At 43.0% G+C, this 16,744-nt stretch overlaps 1 protein-coding gene across 5 annotated transcripts; it reads right to left on the reverse strand.

Moving 5' to 3' along the window:
• Positions 1-1,141: 1,141 nt before the first annotated feature.
• LOC142470135 (uncharacterized) lies at positions 1,142-16,687 on the reverse strand. 5 transcript variants are annotated; one of them, XR_012789177.1, is made up of 4 exons: positions 16,623-16,687; positions 5,772-6,493; positions 3,842-3,934; positions 1,142-1,887 (listed from the first exon to the last, which is right to left on the reverse strand). XR_012789177.1 is itself a non-coding variant. In XM_075577090.1 (3 exons), exons 2-3 carry the CDS (start codon positions 6,412-6,414, stop codon positions 3,912-3,914), a joined length of 666 nt encoding a protein of 221 aa, XP_075433205.1. In that variant the 5' UTR covers positions 6,415-6,493; positions 16,623-16,687; the 3' UTR covers positions 3,337-3,911. The 5 variants fall into 5 exon arrangements, 3 of the variants coding, with proteins under 3 accessions (XP_075433205.1, XP_075433204.1, XP_075433203.1); XR_012789176.1 differs by having other exon boundaries at positions 3,842-6,493; XM_075577090.1 differs by lacking the exon at positions 1,142-1,887 and having other exon boundaries at positions 3,337-3,934.
• Between the last annotated feature and the right edge of the window lie 57 nt (positions 16,688-16,744).

Genomic DNA, 16,744 nt, shown 5'->3' on the forward strand with positions numbered 1-16,744 from the left:
CTAAAAGTGTGTAATGCATTCTTTTCTAGACTGGTTAAGTTTCCAAACTTACATTGTAATGATGACATATCAAACATATCAAAAGTATATCCCCTAGAGAGCAGAGTTAAGTCTCTTCAACTAGTTTTTGAAATGTCCTTATACAGCGCCCTTTCATATGTGTGGGAAAGAAAGTGGACTTTTTCTTAAATCCTGAGTTTTGTCTACCCATTAGGTTAGATGGATCTATGTTCTCCCCACCCTCATTGTCATCAATAAGTGAGTTCATATCTTGCAGTCAACAGTGTTCTTTGAAGTTTAAGGTAGTGCCAACAGTGCTCAAGGAAGTGAGAGATGGAGTATGATGATTACAAACGGTAATATACTAAAATCATTCCAATATTAAAATGGCACATCTTTAATAGAAAAAAATGATAGAAGTGAGCTGGGGCGCTCCCATAACACAACTCTTGCACCAAAAACTGTGCAAATGCAGGAAATCAAAATATAAAATATACCAGACATAAAGAAATGATCAATGTCTGCTGCTCAGCCCCAAAGAGAGGATCTTCCCACGATCCTCAAAATGACACGTGGAAAAAAGAAATAGTGGGTCAAATACAATATCAGACCAGAAAATAAACAAATGCAGTGATACAGAGGTGATGGGGAATGCACAGAAAATGTACTCACACGGACCTGTGTGGTACCAGGTGTTGCTATAGGTATCTTTAAGCTGCTCCTGCTTGGCAGTCAATCCCACTCCTTCTCCCTCTGTTCGTCAATAATAGCCACTCAGGGCACATGTAGTGGGAAACGGCGCCACACAAATTGATTACAAAAGCATTTATTGAAGATAAAAGTGAGATAACAAACTCACACATAAAATAGCTGCTCCAGGGCCACGACGCCAGCCTCCAGCTCTCCGGTGCAGTGTGTTCTTGTTCACCGCGTCCGGTATACAGGTGTCCCTGTGCTGCCAACAGTACTTCCGGTCCAGGTCTCTGCATGCACAACGTGTTTCAGATGAACTAATCCTTCGTCAGGTGTGGAATTAACTGCCAAACAGGAGCAGCTTAAAGATACCTATAGCAACACCAGGTACCACACAGGCCCGTGTGAGTACATTTTCTGTGCATTCCCCATCACCTCTGTATCACTGCATTTGTTTATTTTCTGGCTTAATAGAAAGAAATATATAAAAAATAAGAAAAGGTATCTGTAGGTATTGATATACCTCTTATGTTCTCTTTTCCTAGTCAACTTATGTACAGGTTTGAATTTTCTAATGATCTAATTTTGTATGCATTACAATATTATAATATACAAAGGGTATTTTGCTATCGAAATTTTGCAATATGAGGATGTAGAATTAATTGATTCATATGGGGATGTATATGTTCTGGGTATATTATTACCAATATTAGGTTTAAAGATGTACATCTCTGTCACGGTAGACCAGGTCTTACCAACAAATAGTACCGGGATTCTGGACTGAGCAAGCAGTACAAGGCAGGTAAAATAAATTCTAATTTATTTCCTTTTAAGACAAACACACAATACTTCACAATGACAGTCAATATACACTGACTGGGATGGGGAAACTACATAAAATGTCCACAGAACAAAACAAAGTCTCTTTGCACCCCTACACGCATGCAAGTGGGTGCGCGATGTGAGCCGTGCGACAGTCCTTGGCTAGGGGCGCAACTTGCCAGCCCTATATCTCCGCCAAGAGGAAGTCTTTCGTAGTGTCCTTACAGGATTCGTTCGGGAATCCTCTGCTCAAACGAATTCTGGAAGAGGGGTGCAATTCTTCGTTACGGTGTAGTTAACCCCTCACACTCCGGAACCACTGACTCTGTACTTGGACGTTTCTTGGTAAAATCTGAGATGAATCTGACTGGGCTGCAGGCATTTTTATAGGGTTAAGGGTCCTATAGTTAACATATACACCCAATCCTCTCATGGGAATAATTTTCCCCACCTATCCCAGACTTGTCAGTACCTTACAAAGAGGGCAGAAGTTGCCTTCCGGTTAGCACAGAGCATGTGCTAACTTCACACTTGAGCTACTTAGCATACCGGGCCCAACCTCTTACCTGGCGACAGTAAGTCTTGGGGTTTGGCTACAAAGTGTGAGGTGCCCATACTTCCCACAGGTATCTGGTACTTAACAATCCCGGCCACCCTAACACCTGGGGTCTCTGAGGCTTTTCAACTCCAGACTCCTCTTAGACACGGGGGCACCACCTTAGCAGGGTGCCCTTTGAAGTCCAGAGATGAAAAATCCCTCAGCTCATTCATCCTTAAATATGGGCATGTTAATGGATTCATTGCCGGACGGGCAGAAAGGGTTTCCTGCCTTTGCATTTAGAACACCATTGAAATACAGTATGTTTATAAATGTATGTTCTGCATGTGTAACAAATATAAAATTCATATGTATGTTCATGGTACGTGTAACTGACTGCACTCAAAAAATTAGAGCGCTAGCTCTTTCCTAACACAAGTTATCCACTTAATTGAATGAGCTCTGTGATGTGGTTTGCGGTTTGACCTATAATTGGTCTGGGTTAAAAGCCGGCATACAATGTATCCATGCTGGCTATTGATCGGTAATCGCAGACACGCCAATAATTCAGCTTAAGTGGATAACAAGACTGCTGGATACATTTTGACAAGACGACATGGTACAGTATCCGGAGTCTCTTTCCAGAACTCTCACTCGGGTCACAGTCCTGCACGGGTTTCTGGGCTTAGTCGAGCTGCAGACTTGGCTTCCCAGCAGTCCCAGCCAGCATACAATCACGCAGCTCTTAGTCACGCTATCCTGCCAGTGTGCGCATGCGCACAGTCCTTTCGCTCGTGCTGAATGTACACTCCTGTGACATCACTAGGGGCAGGAAACACCCTCCGGTCAATCCTGTACCTCTCCACTCCTACATGTTTCACTAAACTATCTCGTCTTCATCAGGGATGATGCCTCAGTCCTCCTCTTGCTCTTGGTATATCATTGGTTTCCCGAGCAATTTATTCAGTCAGATGGGCAGCAGGAGACATAGTAATAAAAGCTACATCGCAGGTCACATCGACCCTTTATCAAGCTCTTCAGAAATCAATGATATACCAAGAGCAAGAGAAGGACTGAGGCACCATTCCCTGATATAACCAAGATAGTTATGCAAAACGTGTAGGAGTAGAGGTACAGGTTTGACCGGAGGGTGTTTCCAGCCCTTACTGATGTCACAAGAGTGCACATTTAGCGTGAGAGAGCGGAAGGACTGTGCGCATGCACACACGGGCGGGACAGCGTGATTAAGAGCTGCGTGATTGTATGTGACTGAAACTTCTGGGAAGCCAAGTCAACAAAGCCCAGGAACCCGTGCAGGACCGTGACCCGAGTAAGAGTTCTGGAAAAAGAGACCGGATATTGTACAATGCCCAAAAGAATGTGCAAATTGTGAATGAGACTATTGAGTGCTATAATGTATATTTTAAACTTTTGGAACATATTGCAATATTGGTTCTCTGGTTTTTTTCTCGGCCCTCTTATGTTTATGTGAGTTTGTCACTTATATTTACACTAGTGAGGCGCGCACTATTTCAAACTTTTTAGACATATGGACTTGACCCCAGTGGAGGGTGAACTTTTAGTGCTGTGCCTGCTTAATATTAACACTTACCACTATATTTATATTTGAGTAGACACTTCTAGATCGTTGCACGTTTTATACACCTGTACACATTTATATATTTTGTGCACTGATTAGCTCTACAAATAGTGTTCCTAGTTTTTGTTGCATGCCTTGCTTTGCCAATGTAACTCAATGCAGTATGACTTATGTCTAGCTCCACCTACCAAGAGGAATTAAATATATTCAGTAGAATAAGTGGGGTCCCAAGGACAGGCCGCCATCAATTAATGCGGTTCATATCATACTGTAGCTCTCACCTAAAAAATAAAAAAAAAGAACGAATTTAACAACCACAGTTTACAGCCAGGAAAGGACATAGTGTAGATTACCTGTGGAACGCCCTCACACTCAGTATGCGCCAAGCACCTTCACTCCAATCCTTTAAAGCAGCAAAACACCTTGCACTACATCTTTTTTGTTCTAGGATCAAAGCAGAGGGGCTCTGGAGCTGAACTGCATTTATTTCAGCTCCTGGTACCGCCTGCTTCCCGAGATACTTACCTCCATAGGGGGTGCCGGTATCTACAGTTGCAGATATCCCATTAGGCCCAGAAAGCAACATTTGAGGGTGGCAATTTTTGCCGCCCTCATATGCATTTGCCATGTTCTCAGGCCTATCGGACCTAATGAGAATGCAATTACGTGTCAGCCACCTCCTTGCTGCCGCACTCTATCTCATTTGGTACCCAATCATCAATTGGGACGTTGCAACATGACATCACATGGTGTCTCGTTACCATGGCAATGTGACACTGTGTGCCTCCACGTTGACTCCCTCTGCGTCGTCATTTGACGCTGGGATTCCAAAGGAGACGTAGGGCGGCAGCAAGGAGGCGGCCGACACATGGAAGTGCCATGGGGCGGCGGATTTTCAAATCTGCCGCTGGGTATCTATACAGACCGGGAGCTTGTTGGGATAATGAAATGGCTGCGTTTAAATGTCACGTGGGCTAATAGGAAGCTGTAACATCATCCTTTGCGACATCCTATTGGCCAGGGCGACCAGGGGCTTTAAACTTAAGACAGATACCAGCACCCTCTACGGAGGCAAGTCTCTCAGGAGGCCCTCAGAGCTAAAATGAACCCGGCTCAAGCTCGAAGACCTCCTGCTTTAATCCTAAGAGATATCTATTCTTTCAAAATATTCAGCACAATTTTTTTTTATTTATTACTTCTTAGAAATCATATAACGCATTTAACAGGACAGCAAAAGCATTATTTACTTGCAAATGGCAGCCATTCTACATGATCTAATATCCTAAACCTAAAACATATAAGCAGATATCTTCAGTGCTACAGCACAATAGAGGAGTATGGATCACTTTAGACAGCGTCGTGTTTTAAATACTTTAAAGAACAACATTTTCATTTTTTCTTGCTTTAAGAGTGTCACGGCTCCTTTAAAGGAAAACCCCCTCACAATTTATAGCCTTTAACTGTTATCTTAGTTGTCAAGTGCAACACGAGCTTTCGCCACACTGTACACATTCATGTGGATTCGCCCATGTCAGTGTTACAATAATTACCGGTATGTAAAATGATGTTTTAAGTAGAGCTCTCTACTTTCAGTGTATTAATAAGAGCCAACTCCAATGTGTGTCCTCAGGTGTCCTAGAAAAAGTGATTCATCTGTAAATCTTTCTCCACAATCAGTGCAACTATAGTACATATCTTCTGTGTGGATTCTAGTGTGTCGTAAAAGAGTGGACCTTTCTTTAAATCTTTTCCCACAATTGGTGCAGGCATAAGGCCTCTCTCCCGTGTGCACACGTTGGTGTCGCACAAGAGCTGAACTGCAACTAAAACTGTAGCCACACTCAAGGCATACAAAGGGCCTGTCTTCTGTGTGGCTCTTCTGGTGTCTTATGAGGTGTAAACTATGAGTAAAGCTTTTCCCGCACTGTTTACATTTACAGAGCCTTTCCGCTGTATGGAGTTTCCAGTGAGTAACGAGACTTGAACTCTGAGTAAATTGTTTCCCACACTCAGAGCATATGTAGGGCCTCTCTCCTGTGTGAACTCTCCGATGCGTAGCTAGATTTGAGCTGCTACTAAAGCTCTTTCCACATTCTTTGCACAGATATGGTTTCTCACTTGTGTGGACTCGAAGATGGACACGTAGCTGGGAACTTGAAGTAAAGCTTTTCCCACATCCAGGGCAGTGCCAGGTTTTCTCTCCCGTGTGAACTTTTTGATGTTTAACTAGATTTGAGCTGCCGCTAAAGCTTTTTCCACATTCACTGCAGGTATAGGGCCGCTCACCCGTGTGGATTCTCTGATGTGTAACAAGATGTGTGCTCTGAGTAAAGCTCTTTCCACACACTGTGCACATGTATGGTTTCACCTCTGAGTGGACTCGAAGGTGTCGAGATAGACTTGAACTCTGAGTAAAGCATTTACCACATTCAGTGCATGCATAGGGCCTTTCTCCTGTGTGGGTTCTTTGATGAACGGTATAATTTGGTTTCCTAAAGAAATTTCTACCACATTCCTTGCATTCATATTTCTTTCCTTGAATATTTCGGTGTACATTCACTGTTCTTGTACTCCCATTGATGAATATCTCCTCATGAATAAAAGAATGTTGAGTCCCAATAGGTTCTCTATTATAAACATGAGTGGTTGTTAAATTACTTCTTTGCAAAAAAGTAGAGTCTTCAGGTACGTTTTTTGTAGCGTCTGTGTTTTTATTGGTTGGTTTGGAGAAGGTCTGGGTGCTTTTTTCCTTATAACTCATCTTCAATTGCACACGAGACTCAAATGGGGATCAGTGATGTGTTGACATCTTTCTGACATCTTTCGATTCATGGATCCATCTGGTGGGAAAAGAAAAAAAAGTAAGTAACTGATTTACCATTATATAAGAATACTGTATTAATGTTAAACTGTTTAAATCAGTATGAGAACTAGAATTAATTGAACAGTAAAAATGTAGATTGCATGAATTAAAAAATATATATAATTAAGTAATAATACCCGAAGAACAGGGTATTACTGGCCAATAATGCCCTGGCTGGAAGAGTTGAAGGTTTGAGGCGAAGCCAAGTGACGTTAACCCAGCCAGGGCATTATTGGCCAGTAATGCCTTGTTCTGAGGGGATTATTACTATTATAGGCTAAATGTAGGCTTTTTTCATAAATAATAGACACTTTTGTATAGTTATATAGATTTTTTAATTAAAATAAAATGGTAAATACATTATACTACCTCTATATACTGTACGCTTACACTGCAGCTATCTATATCCACACACTGCCGCCCCCTCTGTGTACACACTGTGGCGATGGGGGGGTGGGAGGGTTAATCAGGCCCTTAATAAAAGGTATTATACCCGGCTGATTAACCCCAGCTCGCATTGGGAGTGAAGGGGTTACAAGTATATACATGACACTGATGTATTTGCCGCTGACCCAGCCTTCTTCCCCCATGTTACAGCCTATTCCCTGCCTGCAATAATAGAATTACATACAAAGTGTGCTATAAGGTTTTCAGGCACAAGATGGCGTTGTGAGCACTGAAGCCAGAGCTGATTGAGGAAGTGTGGCTGTATACGGGAGGTCTGCTCTGTAGAATAGGTATCCATTTTCAAGCACTCAACCTCGTAACCGCAAAGTTAATTGGATAAGTGGCTTGCGGTTAGATTTGAAGTGGTTTTCCGACAGAATGTATCCGTGCCTTATTAGCTCGCGTAACTTGAAAGGAGGAAAGTCGGTCAATTGACGAGAGAACTAGGTGAACTTGGTATCTCACAAGAGCGCCTTTTAATTAAGCAGGCTAACTTGCGAACGGAGACAGCTAGCACTCCAATTTTGAGTGCAAGTCCCAATAAAGAAGTCAACCACACATATAAAAATTACAGTAGTGACACCCCCAGAACATAATGTTTTAATAAAGTGTAAGATACTGTAAGTTTTAAAATGTACAGGCAGGAACAGTTTTTTGTGTGAGCCTGGGAAAAAATCCGTTGGCATGTAAATATGCTAGGGGTGAATGAGCCGAAGGGTATTTTCCTTCCTGCACTTCAAAGAGGCCCCGCTAAGTGGGAGCCCTTGAGCCTAGTGAAGTACAGGGATGAAAAGCCTCAGAGATTCAAAGTGTGAAAATGGCCGGGATGTTGCTGAGTGCCAGATCCCGGTACTCAGCATGAGCCATTCACACCTTGGGGCCAAACCCCAGACTAAGGGTTGCCAGATAAGGGGTGTTCCCCAGGTATGCTAAACCGCATGGGTGTCAAGCTGACACATGCGCATTGCAAACAGGAAAGCCTTTTTCTACAGGCAAATCGGAGATTGGTAGGTTAAATATTCCCACGGAAGGGATTGGGCATGCATGTTAGAGATAGGTCTGAACTCTATAAAACTGCCCACCGAGCTATCCCCTGTGTGATTCATGACATAACCAAGCTCTGCATAAGATTCTGTTCGAGCACAGCGGTAGCGGTTCCAGGACGCAAGGGGTTAATAACATTGCAACTAAGGATTTACCCCAAACTCAGGAATTTGTTAACCCTAGTGACTCCCGAACGAATTCTAACGAACTTCTACGAAATTCCTTCATTTGATGGAGATATTAGATCGGCAACTTGCGATCTAGCCAAACGGACTTTAAATCAGAGACTGCATTTCTTGCGCTTTCATTTCAAGGACAATTTATTTTGTTGTCCCATCCCAGTAAGTGTTGTATTAAGTGTATTCTAAAGTTGTCGTGTTTGTCTAGCAAGAAAATAAATCACAATTTATTTTGCTCCTTGTTGTGTTCAATCAAGAATCCCAAAAATATAAAAAGTGTTGATAAGTTTGTGTCCACCGTGACACCTGTTAATAAGTAGTGCGCAGTCTTGTCATAAATCTCTCTGATTACTCACTGTCCAAAGTAGAACTACTGTAGAAGTTCTATCTAGAGGTCCTTCGTTTTGGACATAACAGATTTGATTTAGAAGTAGAATTTTTTTAAATGGAAAAAAATTAAATCTGAAATCTTTTTTCTTTGACAGGACACTGGTCGTGCAACAACAACAGCCACCATCAACCATTCAGGTATCGACCAATAAAGAGCCGGTATGTAAATTAAAATCTAATTTTATACCCCCTGTAAAAAATCCAGCAGTACAGGTTTTTATGAATCTGGTTAAAAAAGATGTCAATTCATATTTTAAGAATAAACATCACATACACTACAATCTAAATATTGGTCAGAAAAAAATGCCTGAAACAATTGGCAGATAATTCTAAAATAATTTTAAAAAGAGCTGATAAAGGTGGGGAGTTAGTACTTCAGAACTATGAGCAATACAGGACAGAAGCTTATAGACAACATAGCAATTAACATCAGCTAGTTAAGTTAACACATGATCCTACGAGTACATACCAGAAAGAGATAGAACAGATTTTGCTATTGGGTTTGGGGAATTCATGGCTCACAGAAAAGGAGAAAGAATTTCTGACGATGGAGCACCCACAACGTCCAGTATTGTTTCTATTACCCAAGATACACAAGAGTTTGCATAGCCCCCCAGGCAGGCCGATCATATCGGCCTCAAGTTCTATAAACCAGCCATTATCTATGTTTGTAGACACATTTTTACAACCGTTTAGTGACAAAGGGAAGATCTTACATAAAAGACACTTGATTTTTTGAATAAAATCAGGTCTTTACAGGTATATGATAGAGATATATTACTGGTGACTATGGGGGTCACCAGTCTCTATACTATTATCCCACACACTGACGGTCTTAAAGTGGTCAGAGAGAAATTAGAGACATGTCACACAACAGACCCGCTAGTTGATTACATCATGCTCCTTGTTACATTTCATCTATATCTATATTTTTGAAAACATTGTATGTCCGTGTCTAGGGGCAATCACATTGGACCTTTGGCCCGTCATTCCGCCTCAGGCCAATGAGATGGCTCTCTTGGCCCACCTCCCCCCCCCGCACACCTCTCATTGGCCGGTGTGGTCTAACAGTATATACACACACATATGTCTCACCCTTCCGGATTGCCCGCCCCCCCCATGGCTCTCATTGGCCGGTGCGCTCTAACCCAGGGGTCCCCAACCCCTGGCCACACTGCTGCTGCTGCTGCCTGAGGTAAGGAATTGCTACTGCTGGAGGGGGGAGGGGGGAGGGGGGAGGGGGGTGGGAGGTGTTTGACCCCCCCAGCTCCGTTTTTGCCCCCTCCCCCAGCTCCGTTTTTGCCCCCCTCCAGCTCCATTTTTGACCCCTCCCCAGCTCCGTTTTTGACCCCTCCCCCAGATCCGTTTTTGACCCCCCCCCAGCTCCGTTTTTGACCCCCCCCAGCTCCGTTTTTGACCCCTCCCCCAGCTCCGTTTTTGACCCCTCCCCAGCTCCGTTTTTGACCCCTCCCCCAGCTCCGTTTTCGACCCCTCCCCCAGCTCCGTTTTTGACCCCTCCCCCAGCTCCGTTTTTGACCCCTCCCCCAGCTCCGATTTTGACCCCTCCCCCAGCTCCGTTTTTGACCCCCCCTCCCCCCGACATACACAGTGACAGACACACTGACACAACAATGACACACACAGGGACAGACACACTGACACACACAGAGACAGACACACTGACACACACACAGGGACAGACAAACTCACACACACACAGGGACAGAAACAATGACACACACACAGTGACACCCCCCTTGCCTCCTGCCTCCCCCCTGCCCCTGCCTCCCCCCCCTCTCCTGCCTTCCCACCCCGCCCCTGCCTTCCCACCCCGCCCCTGCCTTTCACCCCCTCCCCTGCCTTTCACCCCCCTCCCCTGCCTTTCACCCCCCTCCCGCCCTTGCCTTTCAAACCCCTCCCACCCCTGCCTTTCACCCCCCTCCCGCCCCAGCCTTTCACCCACCTGCTGCCCGTACTCCCGCCACCTCCCGCCTCTGCCTTTCACCCGCCCTCCTGGCTCTGCCTTTCACCCACCCGCCACACTCCCGCCTCTGCCTTTCACCCACTCGCCGCCCACACGCCCGCCGCACTCCCGCCTCTGCCTTTCACCCACTCGCCGCCCACACGCCCGCCGCCCTCCCGCCTTTCACCCACCCGCCGCCCGCACTCTAGCCGCCTTTCAGCCACCCGCCGCCTCACACCCCTGCGCCCCACAGTCGCCGCCCTCACTCAACAGACACCTGCCGGCTCTCACCCACCTGCCACATTCGACACACACCCGCCGCCTCCCGCCCCTACGCACCGACATCACTGACCAGCCACCGCACGCACTCACCAGACACCCGCCGCCTCACACCCTAGCGGGACTCCCACCCACAGCCAGTACTCCACTCCACTACCCACCCGCTACCCGTACTGAACACCCACCCGATGCCTCACAAGGGACACACACCTCACATTTTTTCTTTACTTATGTCACCAAAATATACATTGTACTGTGGTGTGTTTACAATAAACCATTTTTAAACAACAATATCGTATTACATATTCTTCCATGTTTCTTTTCAACTATTTATAAATAATAATACCTATTACGGATTTACATCCCGGGCAACGCCGGGTATATCAGCTAGTTTTACATAAAAACTACTTTAAATTTGAAACAAACTTCTACTTCCAGACGACAGGCACCGCAATGGGGAGCAATGTAGCACCATAAGTGATTAACATACAAGAAGAGCCATAAAAAATGACGCGTGTCAGCAAGTATACTACGGCGAGTAGATTTGTCAAACAAACCATTCAAAAACATTGGAGGGTTTTACAATCAGACCAAACATTAGGTCAAATTTGCAGAGAAATCCCTAGATTTGCATACCAAAGAGGTAAAAACCTCAAGGATATTCTTATTAAAGCAGACAAAAAAGAGCATTATGTAGGATCGCATTTCCTCAGTGACCCAAAACCTGGCTGTTTTAAGTGTTTTAATTGTTCAGTGTGTAAAAATTTAATGACAGGAAATGAATTTAGTCACCCGAGGAGTGGTGCAAAATTTAAAATGAATAAACGGATCACCTGCACAACTACACGTCGTGTATATCATTAAATGTCCTTGTGGTCTCATGTATGTGGGTAAACCAAACAGGAGTTTAAAGACCAGATTTATTGAACATAAAAGTAGAATAAATAATAAATCAGAAAATACCGTTTTTATTAACCACTGCATAGACTGTAAACATTCTGCCTCATTCCTTCGTTTAATGGGGATTGAGCACATTAAAAGAAGCATGACAAGTTTGGATATAGATAAACTTTTATTACAGCGGGAGACATACTGGACCTACACTTTAGATACAGTACATCCAAGAGGGTTAAACGACTACATATCTTTTAATTGTTTCCTTAAAAGAAGATAGGGCTGCTATTATCCCCATCTTATTACAGGTTGCATGGCTGCTGTTGTTGTTATTGCCTCTTGAGCAAGCACTGATTTTTCGAGTAAGTAACACAAGGGCAGATTGACAAGCATTCTAAGTTCTTAGTCCTTTTAAAACTCATTTTTCTATTCTTTAAGCATTTACTTTGGAACACTATTTCTCATATAAGGATGTCACCCCTGATTATATATGATATGCTCATGCATTAAAGGACAGAGAGACCGTTAAAGAAGGGATGCGGATGTTATAATATGACACAGAGCCTGAATATACATCGTGAGATATCCAGAGCAGGAGAGCTGAGAAAAAGGAAGACGTCACGGGACCCATGGCAACGGAGGACGCTGCATTCCTGTACAAGATACAAGCGCAGATGAAGGAAGGAGAACTAGTACACAGGACGCATGTACAGTGCTACCACCATCGCGAGAAGCGGAGGAACAATCCAGACGCGGCACATGACATCATGAAAAACCGGAACGCGGAAGAGGACGTTGAAACGCAAGCGCAGATAACGCATGCTCAGAAGACATGGGACACGCAGATGACCAATCAGGAGTTGCGATGACGTCACTGACATGCAAAACCGGAACTAAGCTCTTCTGAACTTTATGCCCTAAGCATGTGCATCGGACTAATCAGGGGAGGCGGATTGGGGTTAGCTTGGGTGATTATTTACTTGATCTCACCTGTGGAATTGTTTTTGGTTGAGGGTATATATGCTGGGCTTATCCTCAGTTGTTTTATGCCTAGTCACTTGAGAAAGACCTATCTAGGTCGAAACGTTGTGTGGCACAAATAAATTAGCATTATCAAAATCCGTAGAGCATTGGATCCCTTTTTCCTGAGATCCCCTATAGCCCCACCCTCTCCCAACAGTGCCCACATTTTTCCATTTGTCCCAGTATCTGAAGAGATTACGCATACGCTCCTCAAATTAAAACTAAGCAGCCAATGTGGACCTGACTTACAGCAATCAAAGTTCCTACGCCTTAGTGCCCCTCAGCCATTGCCATATCGCATGGTTCCCTAATCAAGTCTATTTTGTCTTCGCTCTACAGGACATATCTTAAAGACCTAGAAAACTGCCAGAGTTGTCACAATCTTCAAAAGCAGGGACAAAAACACTGCCTCAAACTACAGGCCAATCTCTCGTCTCCCAATTCTATCCAAAGTCATGGAAAAATGTGTCCACTCCAAATTAAGCAACTAATATACCAAAACAAAGGAGGCCTTTGTAAACATACTTCAATGATATATATATATCTATAGATATATATATATAGATATATATATAGGTACCGTGTTAGCCGAGCTTTAATAATCAAAAATGAATAGACGATACCGTTCCGTGATTTTATTTGTTGAAAAACATGCAACATATACAATAAAGAAACAGACTGTCAAAACATTACATATTTACATCGGGAGGGAATCAAATACAAATAAAACAATAGAACACAAATTCAGTGCAATTATTTCAAATATTTACATTTCTCCAGTTTTCCCCCACTGTTTCTGTTCTATTCTGCTTTCTTCCCTCTGTTTCTGCCCTCTGATCTGAGCAACCATCCCTTGCAATGTTTCCTCCTCAGAAAGTTCTTTATTATTTACTGACACAAGAACTCTTGATATCCAAAGGTGATACAAAATGGTGGAATTAACGATACCGTTCTGTGGCTAACGAAATGCTTTTATTTGTGCCAGCTATGTCATTCATTGTGCAAAGATAATATACCAATAGTGGCACTCTAATTCTAATTCCAAACACGTGTTAACTTAGTATTAACATATAAAACCAGATATTAAGTAAATAAGGTGATACAAACAAATCCTTTGAATGCTGCTGTAACCCAGTGCAGGATTGCTCTCTGAATCCCAGGTGAGTATGGCGACGTGACGATCAAAGGGAAGCGCAAACATGTGGAAATAAAAAATATAACTGATGGTGCAATATTGTCATATAACAGGTAAGTAGTCTTCTTTAGGTCTAGGAATATTATACTCACAAATGTGAGGATGAATCAGTGTACACATAAAGGTATCTTTAAGTAGTTCTCTTCGGTAGGGAAGGATTAACTTCAACCGTGATCAAAGGATGTATACCAAAAGTCTCCTTTTTTCTTATAGGTATTTACACCATACATATATATATATTCCCCATTGATTGCTATCCCTATGGGAGAAGCGCAGGGATTCACTTTCTGTTTTGCACATTTGTATGGCCATTTCCTTCACTAGCTGCATGCTCTTTACATGGAGAAGCGCAGTGATTATATTTGTTTTACATTATTTGTTGGGCCGATTTTAATCCTTTGCAGCACGCTCCTAGAGGGCAACACTACTATGGTGTAATTGAATATATTTAGCCAAACACCTGCAACTGCTTATTGAGCAGTTTGTGGCAGGCCAGCCCCTCCTCTTCTAGGTATATAATCTCCTAGCAAGGTCCCCTTATTCCACTTCACTTACATGTGAGTATCTGTACTGGTATATACCAGTTTTTAATTGCACTAGGTTATACAAGCATATGCTTTGATATTTTAACCCCTTCTGGGCTTATTTCACATAACACTAGTATGCATTTAGCGTAGGGACCTGCTAAAGAGACTTACCTTGACGTGGTTAGCAGGCTTGGCATTATTTGATCAAAGGATGTATACCAAAAGTCTCCTTTTTTCTTATAGGTATTTACACCATACATATATTTATATATTCCCCATTGATTGCTATCCCTATGGGAGAAGCACAGGGATTCACTTTCTGTTTTGCACATTTGTATGGCCATTTCCTTCACTAGCTGCATGCTCTTTACATGGAGAAGCGCAGTGATTATATTTGTTTTACACTCACATGATGTATGCTATATAAAAGCATTTAGATACGCAATCGATCTTGCCTCCGGTGTCTTTGGGCTTTTTGCTTCCCTTCTCCTCAGCGTGCGTCTCACGACTGCGTTCCAGCAGGTGCGGATGTGACGTCAGCTAGGTTGGGGAGTTCGGCTGGCGAAGTGGCTGTGAATCACCTTCACTCTACGCGTTTCACCCTTCTTGGTTTCTTCAGGAGTGCTGGTGACAATGTTCTAACTAGTTATATACCCTAAGCTTTCTATTGATAGGTTAGAGTACTAATTAGGGTAAACGGAATATCTGACACCAATGATTCTTCATGTGGAAATAATCTATTCCAGTCACTACCATATCGTTATCTCTTTAAGACACTAATTAGTACTCTAACCTATCAATAGAAAGCTTAGGGTATATAACTAGTTAGAACATTGTCACCAGCACTCCTGAAGAAACCAAGGGTGAAATGCGTAGAGTGAAGGTGATTCAAAGCCACTTCGCCAACCGGAACTCCCCAACCTAGCTGACGTCACATCCGCACCTGCTGGAACGCAGTCGTGAGACGCACGCTGAGGAGAAGGGAAGCAAAAAGCCCAAAGACACCGGAGGCGAGATCGATTGCATATCTAAATGCTTTTATATAGCATACATCATGTGAGTGTATTGCAACACTTGTACCATTTTAATACAGTTTTTATCCAGATCGCACTATGTTTGGTTCTCTGTGTTTAACCATTTAAGGAACTTACCTTTACATCACGGTTGAAGTTAATCCTTCCCTACCGAAGAGAACTACTTAAAGATACCTTTATGTACACTGATTCATCCTCACATTTGTGAGTATAATATTCCTAGACCTAAAGAAGACTACTTACCTGTTATATGACAATATTGCAACATTAGTTATATTTTTTATTTCCACATGTTTGCGCTTCCCTTTGATCGTCATGTCATTCATTGTAACATCGCCGGAAGAAGAGATCAGTGTATCTCGAAAGCTCGCACAAATAAAAACATTTCGTTAGCCACAGAACAGTATCGTGTGTGTATATATATATATATATATATATATATATATATATATATATATATATATATATATATATACATACACATACACACACACATGCAAGTTGCAGTAATATAGACACAGAGAAAATGCAAAACATTAGGAAGATGAAGGTTAAGTTCATACCTGTTTTTAGTCTAACCCAGTGGTTTCCAACCTTTTTATGGCGAAGGAACCCTATGTGAAATTCTGAGGAGCCTCAACCCTCTCTAATAGCGCGTCAGAGATCAAATGCATTGTAAGGAACCCCAACCCTCTCTAATAGCTTGTCAGATATCAGATGCATTGTAAGGAACCCCAGCCCTCTCTAATAGCGCGTCTGATATCAGATGCATTGTAATGAACCCCAACCCTCTCTAATAGCGCGTCTGAGATCAGATGCATTGTAAGGAACCCCAACCCTCTCTAATAGCGCGTCTGAGATCAGATGTATTGTAAATTATTCTGTATTTGGTACCATTTTAAAATGACCTGAAAATTGCAGGGAACGCTTTAGGGACGCCAGGGGAACCCAAGGGCTCCTAGCAACCCCTGTTGAAAAACACTGTTCTACCCTTAAAACAAACAGATCTGTAGTGAAATATATTAAATATTAGGAGCCACTGCTTGAGCTTTCCCTACAGCACTCAGTGGGGGTTGAGTGATAGTATTTGTTTTAATGAAAGCATTTAGTGGGTTGGGTCAGATTGGTTACCTCTGTTACAGACAGCAAAGCAAACCCACTAACAGCATCCTGTGCATTCACATCCGGGTACAAGCTACACACTCTCTATCTGACCCAGCAGCTGCAGCCTTTGTGTGATAGGGGGAAGTGAT

The sequence above is a fragment of the Ascaphus truei genome, chromosome 19, assembly GCF_040206685.1.
Source record: "Ascaphus truei isolate aAscTru1 chromosome 19, aAscTru1.hap1, whole genome shotgun sequence".
In the NCBI taxonomy this organism is placed as follows: Eukaryota; Metazoa; Chordata; class Amphibia; order Anura; family Ascaphidae; genus Ascaphus; species Ascaphus truei.